At 31.4% G+C, this 18115-nt stretch overlaps 2 protein-coding genes and 1 long non-coding RNA gene across 3 annotated transcripts; 1 reads left to right on the forward strand and 2 right to left on the reverse strand.

Annotated features, from left to right (window-relative positions):
• Positions 1 to 193: 193 nt before the first annotated feature.
• LOC106787184 (stress-induced-phosphoprotein 1) lies at positions 194 to 2871 on the reverse strand. Its single transcript, XM_014749326.1, has 3 exons — positions 2668 to 2871; positions 837 to 2368; positions 194 to 759 (listed from the first exon to the last, which is right to left on the reverse strand). Exons 1-3 carry the CDS (start codon positions 2674 to 2676, stop codon positions 687 to 689), a joined length of 1614 nt encoding a protein of 537 aa, XP_014604812.1. The 5' UTR covers positions 2677 to 2871; the 3' UTR covers positions 194 to 686.
• Positions 2839 to 9657, forward strand: LOC106787187. The gene is made up of 3 exons (XR_001381751.1): positions 2839 to 2963; positions 7658 to 8024; positions 8125 to 9657. It is a non-coding gene; the product is annotated as an uncharacterized LOC106787187 (long non-coding RNA).
• Positions 5269 to 16500, reverse strand: LOC106787186 (NF-kappa-B inhibitor cactus). Its single transcript, XM_014749327.1, has 3 exons — positions 15175 to 16500; positions 11459 to 11811; positions 5269 to 8001 (listed from the first exon to the last, which is right to left on the reverse strand). The coding sequence occupies exons 1-3, from the start codon at positions 15672 to 15674 to the stop codon at positions 7604 to 7606; spliced, it is 1251 nt and encodes a 416-aa protein (XP_014604813.1). The 5' UTR covers positions 15675 to 16500; the 3' UTR covers positions 5269 to 7603.
• Between the last annotated feature and the right edge of the window lie 1615 nt (positions 16501 to 18115).

Raw genomic sequence — 18115 nt, forward strand, 5'->3', positions numbered from 1 at the left:
TCTTATACGCGCGCGCACGCGTACAATAAAATTAATCATATAAATATAATGAATAATTGTTCTCTAATATATTTGACGACGAAATAAATAATATTTCTTTATCTCGTGCAATATAATTTGACTTTGAAAGAGAATTTATTTGTATAATTAGTTTTTTTTATTTAAACTAATTAAAAATTTGCTCTTGAATAAATGCTTTTTACGACTAGCAATGAAAAGAGCAACTTTATTATTATAAAATGGTGGCAAACATTTTCAACACTTGCGATATTGAAATTCTTTTCTGGATTAAGTATTTCACTGTTTACATAAGTAGATATATGATAAAACATACTATGGATAGTTATTGTAACAAGTTTTCTAATGGAAATAATGAACAGCGATGTTACCCAGTTCTTCTTCTTTTTTTTTTTTTTTTTTTTTTTCTTTCACTGCATCGAAACATTTTTAATGACAAAAATTAATATTTGAAATAGTTATAAAATGAAATTTTTGAATAAAGTTATAAAATGAAACTTTTGTCAGATGAAGCATTCAGTGCAATGTGTGGTTATGAACCAGCAAATATATAGATGGAAACAGAATAAAAAGCATAGTGTTCTTAATGTCGAAGGAACTGAATTTTATAATTTTGATGCCGAGTGTGTAGGCACCAACCACGCACATATAAATGTCCTCGTATTTGTTTAATGAATGGCTATAAGACCGGATTCCAGAAGCTTTTGTAATTTGGCAGCTATGTCCGGATTTTTTAAGTGACTGAAAAAAAAAGAATATTAACATAGATATAACTTATTTTTTCCTTGCTGATAAAATTGATTTTTTGATACACTTACTCTTGTAAGGCTCGGGGATCGCTCTGCATTTGTTCTAAAATTAATCTCATGGCTGGGTCTCGTAGGATACCTTGAACTTCAGGATCGGCCATTGCTCTTTTTCTAACTTCTTCAGGATTAGAACTAACAGACACAGCACAGGAACGATAGCCTTCCAATGCCTCGCTATTTGATGGATCCAATTCCAATGCTTTTTGATATGCCGTTAATGCTTTTCCTTGCTGTTGCATTCCTTGTAATATTTTTCCTTTTCTAATCCAGCCTTTAATAAACTTGGGATCTATTTCAACACACTTTTCACAGTCTTTCAATCCAAGATCAAAAGCTGCTAATTTAGTGTAACAAGCTGCTCTATTACTATAATATTTGGGATCATCTGGGTTTCTTTTAATAGCTTCTGAATAATGTTTTATTGCTGCTGGATAATCACCATCTTTGTACTTTTGGTTGCCCAATTCTTTCTCTTCTTCGGCTTTAGCAGGATCAATATAAGCTTTCCTTTCTTCTTCTTTTATAATTTTATCTATGTCTGACAGTAATGTTTTAATTTCTGGCGTTCTATGTTCAGACATAGACTTTTCATAATATACTTTGGCTTGCTTCCAGTTAGACATTTTTTTATATGCATGACCAATTCTGGTAAATGCTTTAGCTATTAGTTTAAAATCTGCTCGATTTTCTCTCCCCAAATCAATGGCCTTTTCGCATTGGCAAATACATTTGTCATATTCTTTTTGTTCAAAATAAACAGCAGCTATATTAAGCAAATAAACTATTTCTGTGGGATCAAGTTCGACCGCTTTGTTATAATGTTGAAGAGCTTCCTCAAAGTTCTTCTTCTTGTAGGCCTCATTTCCTAGTTTCTTTTCATTTAAGGCTTCCTTTTTTTCTGCTGGTAAATCATCCTCTTCTTTTTTTTCTACTTTAGGCTCTGGTTTCGGTTTGGGAGGTTCTGGTGGTAATTCTTGATCTATATCCATCGATTCATCTACTCCTAAAAGTACTCCAAGAGTTGTTAATATTCGTGGATCTTGAAGATTTAAACTCAAACTTTGAGGATTATTGCGTAGCTCTTGCAATAATTTTAAATATTCTGGATCATTGACATAAGCTTTTGTTCTAGAATCGTTAGCCAATTTTTTAAGAAGATCCGGATGATTAAACGGATTGAATCTAGTTGCATTTTTTTGGGCTTTGACATCTGCTAAACTGGCTTTCATTTGTGCATTATCCGGATCTAACATCAAACCTTTTTCATAAGCCGCAATAGATTCATCTAGCTTTCCAAGATATGCAAGAGCACTGCCCTTGCGAGAATATCCTTTCCCCCAATCAGGTTTCAAATTAACTGTTTTTTCAGCATCCTCCAAAGCTTTTTCATACAATTTAGCTTTTGCATATGCTGCTGAACGATTACTGTATAAAACATGGTTACTATTATCCAAAGTTATAGCTTCTGTATAATGTTGAACAGCTTCGTCAAATCTACCTTCTTGCAAGGCAGCATTACCTTTCTCTTTTAATATAGACACCTAAACAAAATAAAACATCATTTAAATAAAAACGCTCGCAATAAGTCATGACGTTAATCAAATATAGAGATTGTATATTTTCATTTATCAATCGCAAAATTAACATTTATATCAAATCTATTGAAATTAACCACAAGAAAATCCTAAATGCTTTGATTACAAGTTTTAATAATCACACACCTAACGTCATTGTGTCGATTTATGAAAGATGACCAACGAATGTTCTAATTTACAAATATTGACGCAACTCTAAGCGAATCTATTGCAGGGAAACTAATAAATTGATTAAAAAGATTTACCTTATCCATAATGATCGTTGGATATGAATGAAAATAATCGTTTGATAATATATTTGAATTTTAACTCATTCACTCAAACTCTCTTTCACATGAACAAAAATCAGTCGATGACTCGTTTTAATGCGTACCGGTGCAGGTTTCAGAAAGCTCTAGAAATGGACAACTAGCGCCGCAGAGTGTTCATCAAGAAAACACTCTACGCATAACATAAAGTATACCTTCCTTTCTTTATATTCGACAGTATTTTCTAGCACATTCTCAAGCATCGCTTATTTCAATGTTTCTCAACAAAAAATGTGAGTGGTTCGCAAGAAATATAATTCAATTTTGAGCCTTAAAGAATGTTTACTGTTGCCATTTTCGATTCTATACTTATGCATGTTAATCGATATTTTTGCCAATAATATTCATCAAATAAAAGAAAATAAATGTTTTATTTAATAAATTCAACTTTGCGCTTAAGAATCAGAAATACAATCTCTAATATAAGACTTGATAAATTAGTAAATACTGATGAAAAGAATCGGCAATACTCAGCATTAGTTTATAGTTTTATAATTATAATTATATAATGAATATATATCAGTTATTCAATTATTCTTTATTTTCTTTCACATTTTTTTTTTTATTATTAGTTTAATATTTTGTCAGTTTATTTACTTTTATACAATTTCGTCGATTATTCTGTTTTTTTTTAATCATTCTTTGAAAAAATATATATATTAAATTTGTTAAACGTTACAATAATTATATTTTACTACAAAAACATTCGCCTTTTTTTTATTATATTTTTCTATCGCTACTTCATTTGGTCCTTAAAAAAAATAATTAAAAAATTGATTGGTCCGCGGCACCTCTAGTCGGTAGAGAAACACTGGTTTATTCTTAAAAAACAGCATATTGTCATTCTCGCCATGTTTGATCTGAACAAATTTATTGTACGAAGCATTTATTTGTTCATTTTAATAAACAATTACCTTTCCTTATTATGAAATTCTTTTAGCATTCATATTTTTTGTATCGCTTGCATCGATCCGATGAATTTAGTTCGATAATTTGATACAATATTGTTCTTATCGTCGATACAAATATATTTATTTATTCTAATTGTGAGATTGATAAATGTTTATTCCGACTTTATATTTGTCCCTCATACAGATTACGCCATAAGTATATGTATGTGTATCGTGCTCTATTTTCAACTTATGATGCATACACGTACATATTCTTTACGTAATGATAATTATTTTCTAATCTATATCATACCGATTTTCTTGTCTTCTTCTTCTATTTTTAATATGCGTCGCAATACTCGTTGATATATATTAGTATAAAAAGATCGTGATTTTATGTTTTGTCTTACTGCGATAGAAAATGTGAAATAAATATTTAACAATTTTAACGTCAAAAATAATTTTTAATTCAATTTAAATATTTTTTAACGACCTTTTAAGATCCATATCTTCGTACATACAAGTACTTGAAAATGTTCACTTCAAATATTATGTAAAAACATGAATTTTTATCGGCTATCCATTTGTGGATATAAGATATTAAAACAATCATAAATTACTTAAACAAGGCCGCACGATTTGTTCATGCTATCGTTCTCTTTGTTAGTTGGTATTTCCGACAATAAACTGAAGCAACTGGGGTTTTTCCAGACAACTCTCGACCTGTTGCGTAGTTTTATTCGTTCCTTAGAGTCTGTTGACCCTGATCGAAGATTGGCTACATATATATATATATATAAAATTTATTAACATTTAAATGAGAGCGCTTGATATACAAATTTCAATCTCGAGAATAACTTTGAAGGAATGCCGGCTCGTATAAAAAACAAAATAAAGCAAAGAAAAAAAGTTGGAAAATTGAAGATAATTAGAACATTATATAAACTATTTAATGCGTTAGAATTTCCGTTCGAAAATTAATCGTATTTATAAATTGTAATCGTAATAACATTCACGCTTATTTTTTCGCGATAAAGTAGGAAGCGACGTTACCAATCTGATAATATTATATCAGAACTGCACGTGTCTCGTTGTGTATATGAAGTTGGAACGGTTTTAAATTTGCGAAAATAACACTAATCGCGATAAATGAGAAATAATTTCAAGTCTACTCGAGAGATGAATATATTAAGATGTTTGAATATGACCGAGTCATAACGTAGAAATAGCTATGCAAGTACTCAAGCATAAGTATATATGTACTTCTCTTTTGCGTGCTATCGACGAATCATCGTCACCATTTTCTGTGAACGGAAGGAAAGACTATAATTAAAGTTCGTACTTTCTACATTCAAGAGAAATAGCAGATGATTCGTGCAAACTTCCTCCTGCTTCTCTAATCCAAATATAATTCTAAAGGTTCAAGCGGCAGAATCTGTAGACCAAACTCCCCCAAAAAGGAATAAGTTGAACAAATTCTTGGAATATCTAGACCATTACGCGTCGAGCTTTTACTCAAAATAGATTTCCAAGATTTAGAGTCTATCTCACATTTTGTTTTTTATAAATTGTCTTGTAAAATTGATACCAACTATCACTGCTTGAAAAAAGTAACAAACAGTAAATGACAAAAACAAAAAAACCTGAATATATAAGACGCCCCCTTTACACATCGTAGGGCCTTTTATTACTAAAAAATAATTATGAACGTTTAACAATAAGTCTGTTTTATATTATCATATATCTGCAACGTTCATCAATTTCTTTCTTTCTTTCTCTCTCTCTCTCTTTTGTATATCTTTCGCATCGTTCTTTCATACACTTATTATTAATAATAATTCATTAAATAATTAATTAATCTATTAAACGTTTTTAAAAGGGAAGTGAAAGTAGAGTTATATATTTACAGAAGACCGATAGTGTATTAAATGGTGTAGTAATGTAAATATGAAAATATAATTCATCTCCTAAGGCATTATTAGAGCCACGTTAGGAGTCGAAGAAATTTGATAAATATCACACCTAAATGTTATTAATCTTTTACGGGCTCTACTAAAACACATTAAACATATTTATGTACACTAATCTATCTAATGATGATAGATATAATTGATTAATCTTATTTCATTTGAATGTACATCGAGTCCAATCCTATATGTTCGGGTACACAAAGAAATTCACGCAAAAAACATAACGAAAATAAAGATTTCGAGAAACAATCGAAATTATCTTACGATTTTGTTTACTTTGACGATAGTATGTTTGTATATATATGTACATTACGTAAGATTTACAAAGAATGTTCTCAATAATTCGAGGATTCATAAGCGTAAATATATTCTGTGATGTGTCTGATCTCACACATTAACCAATATTATAACGTTATTAATGGTTTTTGCCATAATTGTTGTAATTATTCTATGTCACAAAAGGACTTATCGTTTGATATACGAAAAAAATCAAATAAAAAAAAAAAAAAAAAAAAAAAAAAGAAATGGAAGTGCATCGACATTTTAAAAATTCAAAGAAACTAAAAAAATAAAAGCACGTGGAACCTACAGGCGAATTGAAATGAAACTTCTTAAGTTTCCCCTGCCATTTTCCGTAAGTCTTGACAGATCGATATTTCTCTGTTTCTCCCCTATCATTCAAATAACGCCCTTCCCTTAAAGCTTTAACTTTTCGTGTCGCTTGACAAGTTTCGGTACCCTCCCAAAAGAAGTTCCACTTAAAAAATCGAACAACCCTAAATAACGATAATTTACTATTTATTCCGTGTTATCCTTTACACTTGGTACTGAATATAACTTTTTAAACAAATAAATGATGAAACAATTCGGCACAGAATTATTCAAACCAAAAATGAAATTATTTTTTAACAAAAACTCTTACTCTTGTAAAATACGTGTTACAATAAAACAATAAATATATATAAATTAATTACTTTAGATAGATATTATGAATTTTTTTAAATAAAAGAGGTATTAATCTTGTAAATGAACAACACGTATTTTTTTTAAGACAAATGAAAGGACACTTTCGTTCTAATAATCGGGTTTAACTTTAAATAACAATTTAAAGTTGTTTTTTATTAAACGATGAGGTCTCCTGCCCTATTTAAAATGTGAATACAAAAATTCAATAGCTATTTGGGCAAAATAATTTGTTATCGTGTGTAAAGTAGTCTATTTTTTCTCATAGATTTGTTTTTCAAACGTAAAAGATTTTCTTTCTTCGTTCGTTTGCTTGCTTGATTGCTTCATTCGTTGTCGAATATTTTATTCGTTTTCTTTTCGTTATAATATATCGTTCATTTCTCTTCTTGAATAAATCTTTTCGTATTTATCGTTATACATGTAACGTCTTTGACGTTGTTGATCCTCTTTTAAAGATTCGATGAAGTTATCTTAATTGTTCCATTAATGATAACAAAACGCGAGGAATATATTGATTACTACTACGTAAAATCAATTAGTACGTATCCCTCCATAAAAGAAAAACAAACAAAAGATCTCGAATTTGTTCACGTATAAAAACGCAGCAGATCGTTTATTTAAATTTATTTGTACTATAAAAAAAAAGTAAAAAATTCATCACATTTAATGAACTATCGATTCATATCTCGTCGAATGTTCAATTATTTTTTTTTGCTATGGAACCCCAATATAATAAAAACATATAGTTACGTATACTTTTTCGTTAGGAATTATAATATTCCATGGGACACGGATCAAATACGTCCCCTCACCGTGTGAACTTTTCGTGCAGACTATTTGAAATTTTGACTATTCATTTGTGGGTTCATCTTAACTCATGAGGCTCGAACGTTAAAAGTCATTGAAAATCTAATTCGGCAACGGAACGCGTTAAAACATGTAGATCTATAAATTTTCATTGAACGTAATTTCCCATTCTAATTAGACATTTTCTATTCGCTTCTTCCGCTTTCTCCGTGTTAACGTTATTTCTTATTTTTTTATTTTTTATACTCCTACGCCTACAATATTTTGTTGTCGGTGCCTTGTAATCAACGGTAGATAATCGTCGGGTTTGTCATCTTCGTCATCGCTTTCCTCGGAATCGGATTCAGGAAGAGGTTGTGGCGTTGCTCCAAGTCTGACTAGTTCCCTCGCAAGTTGTCCATCCAAGCAAAGTGCAATTTGATAAGCTGTAATGCCTGCGTATGTCGGGGCATTCAAACAAGGCCTGCATTCGTGCAGTAGGAAGGCTATTACCGATCGACGACGTCCTTCAACAGCAAGATGAAGGGCAGTTTTGCCTGAGAGCGCTTCGCGTGCCTCAAGATCAGCTCCGAGTCTTAGCAACAAACGGACAAGCTCAACCTGACCACCGGAAGCGGCTATATGCAGACACATCTCTCCTGAAAAAATAAATAAAGGCGTCGTTAGTTTTTCTTACTACATATTATTCTTCAATCTAATCTTATTTATAACGCTTAAACTACGAGTATACAATTCAAATGCAGTATTTAATATTATTCTAGGAATCAAGATATAAACTAATTGGAAAATAAAAAAGGCTCCAACAAAGGAACTTTTGTTGCTGGATCTTTACAATCTTCGTTAACAGTTACACCACTATTTCCATTCAGTATTGTGCATCAAACATTTAATATTAGTAAAAATAATATAAGAAATATTAATTGGAAAAAAAAAAAAAAAAAAAAAAAAAGAAAAGAAAAGAATAATTAAGACCGCAAGTCGTTATTTTTTCCTTCTTTGGTATAGACTTTAATTTGAGACACCTCTCATATGTTTTTTCCAAGTGGTATTAACGAGATACGCAAAAAGATAAAAGCCACGTCACCCGTTGGCTGATCGAGCAATAATTAGAGAAATAACGAAACATCGTGGATACATCATTTTCGACTTAATTTGTAAAAAGGTGGATGGGGAAAGAATCCAGAAAAAGGGAAGAAGAGTGTAGATTTAATTTGGAACGATCGCGTGACATGCCTTTAGAAGATATAGATAGAACTAGGAAGATGCCGGTGAATCATTGTCGACGGAGGTTTGGCCGGAGTCCCGGGGTCCAAACTAGGCTTGTACCGATCAAAGTGACCACTAAAATTAGATCTTCCCGACGACGACGACCGGCGCGCGCGGTGCATTGGCGGAATTAAATCGAAAAACACATGAGACTATATATACATATGTGCGTATGATAAAACAACAATCGAGGATAAAGATATCTCATGGAAACTACGTTGAGTTACGTATATTTGCGAGGTATATTTACACTTAACGTACAAAGATTTATCTTCGTAAACAAAATCAACAGAAACAAAAGAAGGAAAAAGTGATAATAAATTGTTCGCTTGAAAATATGAATGCACCCGCATAATTGATGTTTACGTCATTAAAAACTGTTTAATAAATCAAACATCTGATCACATTCCGTCTCTTTATCCTCATGGAGACATTTCAAAAAATGTTGACTGAAATAATAAGAGCAGTGATTCGGTGCTTCTATTCTTAAAATTAGAATGATACACTTTGATGATCCACCATCGTCTACACCATTGTGGGGTTTTCCAAAGCTGCCAACCGATGCGAGAATAGCGTGGCACGTAAATAGTCTAACAAGTATTTTTAAATATCAGAAAACATCTGCTTCTTTGCCTTCTGTCTCATAGACCCCCCCCCCTCTCTCTTTCCATGATGTAACGCACGCGCTCCCTTCACGATATGTCACACACACAACACACACACACACACACACACACACACAAGATACCATAGAAACATTCTTCCTTTATTTTCAAATTTACAATGAAAACTAAAGTAAGCAAGATAAAAACTGGAAAGAATATTCTTATTGCAGTTCTATTACAATTAATATATAAGTTTAATTTGAATGAAAAATAAATGTAATATTACTTGAAAATAAAATATGTTACGTAGGTATATATTGTTAAGTAAATATGTGTCCTCAAGAGGATAAAGTCGATGAGCGTTAAAAACCGAAAAAAGCTGATTAATCGGCTAGCGGTCAATAAAGTGTAAAATAAAAGAAAGACAAGATAAATTGCGTTGAATTTTTCATCGACATTCTATCACTATTTAGAATTGCCGATTAAAGAAGGTGGTACGATCGCGAGACATTACGCTATGTGGTAATTCCAAGAAATTTACAAAATATTCTCTCAATATATTTTCCGTTGGGATATACTTTACTCTAACGGCTGTTTAATCATTGGATTATCCTTCTTGCATTATTTGTTGACTTAAAAAAATAAAAAAGACTAAGAGAGAGAGACGAAATACAAAAACCACAAAGAAGGGCACCCGTAAAAAAGAGTTAAGAGAAAGCAAGCGTATTGCGTCGCGCTTGGTTAGGTGACTTGATTAGAGGGGAAAAAACGTACTCGACAATGGGAAAGCCTAATGACTAAACTTTGGAATGTGATAACTTTGAGAAACCTCATATTTCTTGGAGAACATTTTTCTTATTCATTTTTCCTTTTTATTATTATAATTATTATTATGTTTGTTTTTTCAAAGCCGACTCTCATTTATTTGCGGTTAATATTAAAATCCCAATATGAAATTACGAAATACGATTGTTCTTATAAAATATGTTAGAGTTAATTGTTATTCATAACCCTGCAATCACCGCAAATGTGGTCCGGATGCATTCTAACGTGCAAAAAATAAATAAATATATATATATGGAATGATGCAAAAAGAGAGGATAAAAAGATTTTGTTCGTAATTTGTTTTTAACATTTATTCGCGTCGATATACCGTCGTCACGGTCTTTAGGGATTTCCCAGAGCGATTGGAACACGCTGTACTCGTCGTTATGACACATATAATGAAGACAAAACAACTTTCGAGACGATTTGTGATCGGTATCAATAACTACTCGTGACAATAATGATCAAAATATTATCTAATAAATCAAATCTGATCTTATATGTGATATTGAGCGGAGTAAGAAAATTGTAATTATCCACGCGCGTACGTCATAATTAAAGGTGAGTGCTATTGCAGTGAAGTGGTGGCTTATGACAGTGAATGGTAGGACAAAAAATTCATTTTATAATCCAACTGTAATTATAATATCAAATTAATCATAGAATGTATTTTTTTGGTAAATTTTAAATCACTTTACTATTATAATTATCGAAACATATATCGTCGTCCAGGAATTTTATTGTAAATTTCAAATATGCGATCAGAAGGATTGATCTTTTTCCTTCGTTTTCAAACAATAGTTCAATTTTTCACGGAGAAACCAATATAAAAAGTAATAAAATTTGTTCATTGAATTTTGGTGGTATGGTTTTGCAAATGTACTCGCGCGCGCGAAAGAGAGAGAAAGAGAGACGCCAGATGGTACATATGTTCGTTGATGAAATCATGGGAAATCCACAAATGTGCTCATATAATCGACAAAGGCAACAAATAATTCTCAAGACCATTTAAAGCGTCTAAAGATTACAATTTTTTTAATGTTCTATTCTTCCAATGCAATTTTTATATCCTTGGCAAGATTTTCCTTTTTGTGTAGCGTAATTAAAGTTAAATAAAATCAAATAAAATAAAAGAAGTAAACAGTATAGCGTTAAAAGAAATAGTGCGTTAGTTTTGGTATCATTTGGATTAAAAAATAAAGAAAAGTATATTGTGTAAGATACGATGCTATCAAATTTGATCAATTGTAATAATTTTCACTGCAACTTAAAACCAAGGTCTACCCATAAACAAAAAATATAATATAATATCAGACTTGTCGCGCTTGACACCATAATTTATTTCTACTAAATTTGACATTAATTAATCAAAGTACAAAATATTAAATCCATCACTTACCGTCATAATTTCTCTGTTCTAAATTTTGTGGCAGTGCTGGAATCTTGTTGCCAGGTAGGAAATAATTTCTTTCGACAGGAGACAAGGGATCGGTCAGAGCCTTGGCGCAACTCAAATCGCCAGTTGCGCATGTAAGATGAAGTGCCGTGTTTCCCCGTAAATTCCTCAAGGAAGGATCCGCACCTGCCAGGATAAGACGTCTAACGATTCTTGGTTGGCGAGTTAAAACGGCCAAATGTAATGGAGATTGACCGTCATCGTTAAGAATATCCAATAAACACGGATGGGGTGCCATTCTTATGAGACTAAAGGCAGCCTCCAAAAAGCCTTGCACAATGGCGATATGTAGTTGCCTAAAACGAACACAAATAAACGAACAAAATTAATCTCCAATGTTGCAAATAAATTGGACAAATAAATTCTTCTAATTTCATATGTAAAATGTGCAGAATAAACTAGAAAAATAAATTAATCTAATTTTGTCACTGTTGTTTGATCAAATTTCGGTCATTATAAGGTACTATTATTATATATATATATATATATATATATATTGTAGCAAACTAATAAGTATAGATTTCGACATCGATCGAGGTTCAAACGTTCAATAATAATATTCCTAAATCCTATCATCAATTGATGACCCTTTCACTCATGTCAGCCATAGTCGCTATCTCTGAACGAACAGCGCCTTTAGGCGCTTAGCTATAATGTACTCTTCTCCAATAATGTACATTCATGGGGTTTTTTTTTTTATACACACGTTTCTTATTCAAAATTTGTTGTTAACAAAGGACGACTCATGCATCTCCAACAGTTATTCGCGCTCCTCAGCGAAAGGGTTAATTATCATATGATCAAAAAACTGAAAGATACGTGTAAAATATAACATATCATTCGTTTGAATATCAATCATATAAATTAAAGAGAAAAATTTCAGAAATTAATTTTTTACTTGAAGAAGTCTAATTATTAAAAAAAAATAATCGCATTAAAATATTAGCCATTTTCAATGTTTAATAAGATAAAAATTGAAGTAAACATTATCAAACACAATAAGTGATAGTATTAGCAATATTGAATATCATCAAATTCATTTATCATTCATTTTCAGTGATTTCAAATTCATGAACAAATAAATTCGTTAACGATGATCGTTCAATGACCTCTTTTTTCAAATACTTCAATCATAAATCTACATTTTCTGATAATATCGCGCCCATCATAAGAAGGTATAATTATTCTTCAACATATGAATTATGTGGCCATAAAAAAGAATCATCGGTGACATGATAAATACATAATCATCTTTCTTTTTCTCATTTTCTCTTTCGTAATTCATCAAAAGACACTTGATTTGACGAAATTATTGCAATATTTATTTCTTCATATACAATTTCGTAACTGCATGCTTTGTACTTATATAATACGATGCTATTACAAATGGGGAAAACCGAAAACAAATATTTCACGTCATTCTTTCCTTAATCATTCAAATTTAGTGTCTAGGATTTGTGGCATTTTTGTTGACACCTTATTAGATATTTAACATTGAGGAAGAGGGGCCTGAGGAAGAGGGGCCTGAGGAAGAGGAGCCAAAGGAAGAGGCAGGGACGGCGGACAGGGGAAAGAGAAAAGGATAAATCTAAAGAAACATGTTGTGCATAAAACCTTGTTGATAACAACACCATATTATATTAGTAATTTAAAGTATTAAATGATCTTAATATTCTTTAAATTTATAACACTTTTTTCGCAAACTATTAGAAATACCAACTGACTTGTTATTTATTGTTTTCTTTTTCATTGAAGTCCGGGATAATCCCAGCAAGGCAACTTTTAACGTTGCGATCCCACGTCTCTAAATATTTCCAACAAAGTATTTCTGTCATTCCAGTTAAGAAAGTATTCTAATCTAGAGTTTGGAAAAATTCCTTTTTTTTTAAAAGCATAGATGTTTAAGAATATGTCAGATACGTTAGAAAATTGACTAAGTTGTGGCCCTTTTAATACGGTAGGATCGCTCTGACTCGCATCGGACAGTGGTCCGGTAAATTTTGATTTTTGTTAGTTTTAAAAAATAAAAAACTGCAAAAAAAAGAAAAATTACAAAATTGTTTGTCATTGTAATTCCTGCCACAATGACAAGGATTTACAACCGGTAGTATCAAACCTCTTCAATCAATTCGCACATGTGTGATTAGCGTAACAAATGACGGTCTGTGATATTTAGTTCTTTGCAAAACTTTCTTCCTGTTTCACATTAATATACATTCGAGGACTTTAATGAAATGATACACAAAATTTAGGAGTATTTTCTAACTCATAATAAAAAACGACAAAATTTTTGCCTTTTTATTTACTATGTTTTGCGCATATTTCAGCTTCATAATTTTTTTTTTTTCGTCATTATTTAAATATATAAAAAATTGTTGAAATTACGATTGTCGAAAGTTTGTCTACGCCAATGTTCCCCATCAAAACTTTCAATGTATTTTTCTTACAAAATTATTAACATAATTTTGTCTGTAATTAATTCTTACATCGTTCGAACTATCGACAAAAATTAGAAAATATTGTTTAGCTTTTGTTAGCAATTTAAAGTTAAAAAAAAAGTATGTTTCTATTATTTTTTCTTTCATAAACCGATAAACTTTACGAAAACGAATTTATTTTCTTGTATCTAGAAATGATGTCCTAGAATTTTTATCAGTTCAGAAGAGAGAAAAAGTAAAGAACGAGAACAAAAACGTGTCATGTATGTATGACTCCATATTTATTTTTCTTTTCTTTGCTGATTAAATTTCTCTTTTAGGAGTCTTTAGAAAAATAAACCAGAAATAAACAAAAGAAAACGATCTAAATTTAAAAAGGAATAACCATATTTAAGTTAGTTGGAAATGATTCATCATTATAGGCGAATATGTTTGTAGAAAAAAATATTCAAAAGTAGATACGCATAAGCGGTGAAATAAATTGACGTTAGTTAATAAATTATTAGTCATCGCAAGATTTATTGAAACATATTTACATATGGAAAAAATCTTAACTAGAAAAAGTGCATGGTACTAATGTGAATGAAATGATTCATAAAGTATAGAAAAAAAATAAAATGCCAAAAAAAAACTATTGTATCTGACGAAATGACGTTCTAAGCGACCTATGCACTAATAATTTATCAATCTAATTTTCCTTATTTATCGATCGATGACCTCTCATATCAATATTAAATAAACGTCAAACTTATTTTTACAAATATAATATAAAAAATATAATCCTTCAAAAATATAACATGAAAAATATGATTTTTTCAAGTTCCTGCCTAAGAAATTCTTTCTAACCTATTTACATATGTATATATATATATATATATATATATTTTTTTTTTACTAATTATGGCCTTATTAATACCTTACACAATACTTTCCTAGAAAAATTTGTTCATTTGCAATATTTTGAAAGGATAGATGAAGTCGTTACGATTTGTTTTTGTCATTATGTTATGAGTTGGAAATTATTTTGATTTAAAATGAGACCTTTTAAGTTTAAAGACAAATATTTGAAATGGCTTAGCTCCGGAGCCCTTCAGTGTACAAAAATGAAGATTTCCATCGACAATATGCTCAATGAAACCAAATAAAGTCGAATGTATTGATAAAACGATAAAAAGTAAAGATTGAATAATGAAAAAAATAAATAAAAACAAATAAACTTACGTGTCTCCCTCATTGTCCTGCGTGTAATAAAGCTGCCAAGGCTCCTCGATTAATCTTTTCCGTCGATTTTCACAAATTCCAATATTATTGTCAATGATTGGGGATACATAGTCTCCTTGATGTTGCTCAATAATATTTTGTTGATCTGGGCTTAGAGGTGCAAGTTCAGTGGTAGGCTCGACTTGTACTTTTCCACTTGCCAAAGGATTCAAAGTAACTTGTTTAAGGGTTAGTTGGCTCAAGCTTTCGCTTAGGCCAAGATCTACGCCACTGTCGGCTCTCATTGGTTCCGATGTTACGACACTAAAATCTCTTCCAACGTCCAACTCCGAGCGTTCGAGCTCGGAGCTGAGCTGCAAATTTCCACTAGAAAGAAATCCAGAATCAATGCGATCCGAATCCTCAATTTCCTTCTTCCAATTTTTCTCGGCGATATTATCTGCAACATTATCTCGATGTTTTGTCTGTTCAACTTTCCTATCTGATGATGAGTGCCACATTTTCTTTTTCTTTCTTTTTTATATTCTCTCTATTTTTACTTTCACCTTGGGTTTTTCCTCTTTCTCCTTCTAATCAACCAATAACAGTAACAACACAACAAGACACACGCGACGCAATGCAATATATATATATATGTTATATATTATATAAATATGTATATGGTATGTGCTTTAGGTTATGTACGCATTTATACTAATTGTGGGTGGTAGTATCACGCACGATAAAAGAAAGAAAAAAGATAATTTCTGATTAATCAATTTCGCACTTGCAATGATAAAGAACAAATTAATCGAACTTGCCGCTTAATACGTCGCGTTATTATACGTATTATATTTAATTTCGTCGTAGTCGTTCGCGTTAGAACGCACCGAACCGTGCGAGTATACGTTTCTCGGACGATGCGTTTCGTTCACCGTTTATCCTCAAACAGCTGCCACTGCTGCACTTCTCTCAGGCACAACCCGTCGTTTCCTTTCGTTGCCACCCTTTCGTCGCATTCTTCGCTCGGCCTAATCCGGCCAAGTTCGGTTGCTCTCGTGCCTACTCGTCGGACACCGCGCGTCCTCGTCTCTTCAGATTAAACGTTACGTATTCGGACACTTTCAAAGCAAGTAACCAAAATATTTTCTAACTATTACTGACGATAAAGACATTTCAGAAAATTACTTTATTTTACTTCTCTCTAAATGTTTACGTAGAAAAACTTATTAATCGAATGAGATTTTTTTCAAATAACGAACAGAGATAATCAATTTTAAATATTAGCAACGACAAGCTGCACATATAATTTAACCCTTCGTGCACAATGTTCTTATGTCCACTGAACGTAGTCACGTTGCGCACTGGAGAGATAATTAGCGATCGTAGCGCCATAGGCGGGAATTACTTAAACTTCCCGTAAAACAGGGTAGGGGTGGGAAAACCCATCTGAACCGGACAAGGCCGCCCTCAACAAACCGAATGTTTCGATAAGAAAACAATTTGAATCTCATTGGCACGATTTCACCGTTAATTTAGCAAGAGAATTCTTATATTATGGATGTTAGCTTCTCTTTTTTCTTTCTTTTTTCTTTTTTAATACTTTTATCCATTATCTCGTAATTAAAAGAATAAATATTAAAGGATCAACTGTATAGTATAATAACCAAATCTTGACTTTGATTTAACAAATCCGTTATTTTTATTCTTAAAGCTATCTTTACTCAATATAACGTCATGTCACGACTATATATATATATATATAATAACAATATTTTATTCAAATAAACGTGGAATGGAAAAATTTTTAATCGATTATCGTTCTAACTTTATACATCAATTTACATTAGTCAAGCTGAAGATAAACCAAATGATAAACCACACCAATCACGATTCATAACTGATCATAATTAACTGATCGATATTATTTGTGGTTTGCCTCTACTATACTCGGATTTATTATAAATTTAAAATAAAATGTTTTCCTTAGACAAAACTCGAAGATCAAGAATAAAATATAAGTTGTCATACTTTGGATTATTTAATTATTTCTCATTATTACCGTTGATAATTTTACATAACCGCATATCTACGATTTTTTCTCTCTTTTGCAAAATTTACGTTTACGTTTTCCTACATTTCAATGAACAAGCATACATTTTTTGGAAAAGAACAGATGGGTTCCCGGACATGCGATTTCTCAAGGATTATCCCAGATAATCTGTTATATCGTTCTTTGATCAAACGAATCGTAGAGAGCCGATTTCTCTATTAAAAAGAAACACTTTCTTGTCTCTTTAAAGTTTACAGTTGGTCTACTTTCTTTTACGTACCATCGCTGCGGTATGAATCCACGAACTCATCGTAAATACCAAGTGGTATTTCCAATAGCGATTGTGTGCTTGAAACAAATCGGTTATGAATAGGCAATAATACCAAATAAGCTTTACTTGGAAAACATTTTGTTAAAATCAATCATAAAATAGAATCTCCTTTAAACTTGGGTTTTCCCTTTTTATCGTTGGCCCGATCCTCTTGTTCTCAACTTATTATGTCAACGTAAGATTTTTCTATTTGTTATCAAAATTTACACAAAGATTGATCGATTTGATAATGGCGTCGAAGAGTTCTTGTTAGCTAAATAATATCATCCTACTTATCGATTATTAACTCAATATTAATCTCACGTCAAGAAAAATCTTCAATATCTTCGATTCGATCGATTTAGGATTCACGTATTTTTCAAGTACACGTATGTAAGAGAAAATTACTCCAAGAATGATTATCCTTCCATAGCAAATCCTCTATGAGCCGATGCTGATTTTAATGAATCATTGAGATTTCAGCGCGGTCACCGCGAATGATGAATTCCTTTGTTACATACTACGTAACAAGCCAACTCACTTGTAATGCATATTTCTTTCACGAAGATTTTATAGTTTTCTTTTCAATCACTTTGATC

This window comes from Polistes canadensis, unplaced genomic scaffold, assembly GCF_001313835.1.
Source record: "Polistes canadensis isolate GaletaPanama2010 unplaced genomic scaffold, ASM131383v1 scaffold_95, whole genome shotgun sequence".
Taxonomy (NCBI): Eukaryota; Metazoa; Arthropoda; class Insecta; order Hymenoptera; family Vespidae; genus Polistes; species Polistes canadensis.

Excerpts from the sequence above, each read along its gene's own strand:
- LOC106787186 (XM_014749327.1), bottom strand. The coding sequence starts at position 15,674 with ATGTGGCACTCATCATCAGATAGGAAAGTTGAACAGACAAAACATCGA. Across the intron at positions 11,812-15,174 it reads CAGGACAATGAGGGAGACAC|GCAACTACATATCGCCATTG; the intron begins GTAAGTTTATTT and ends TGTTCGTTTTAG. Across the intron at positions 8,002-11,458 it reads AGAACAGAGAAATTATGACG|GAGAGATGTGTCTGCATATA; the intron begins GTAAGTGATGGA and ends TTATTTTTTCAG.
- LOC106787184 (XM_014749326.1), bottom strand. Across the intron at positions 760-836 it reads GATCCCCGAGCCTTACAAGA|TCACTTAAAAAATCCGGACA; the intron begins GTAAGTGTATCA and ends TTTTTTTTTCAG.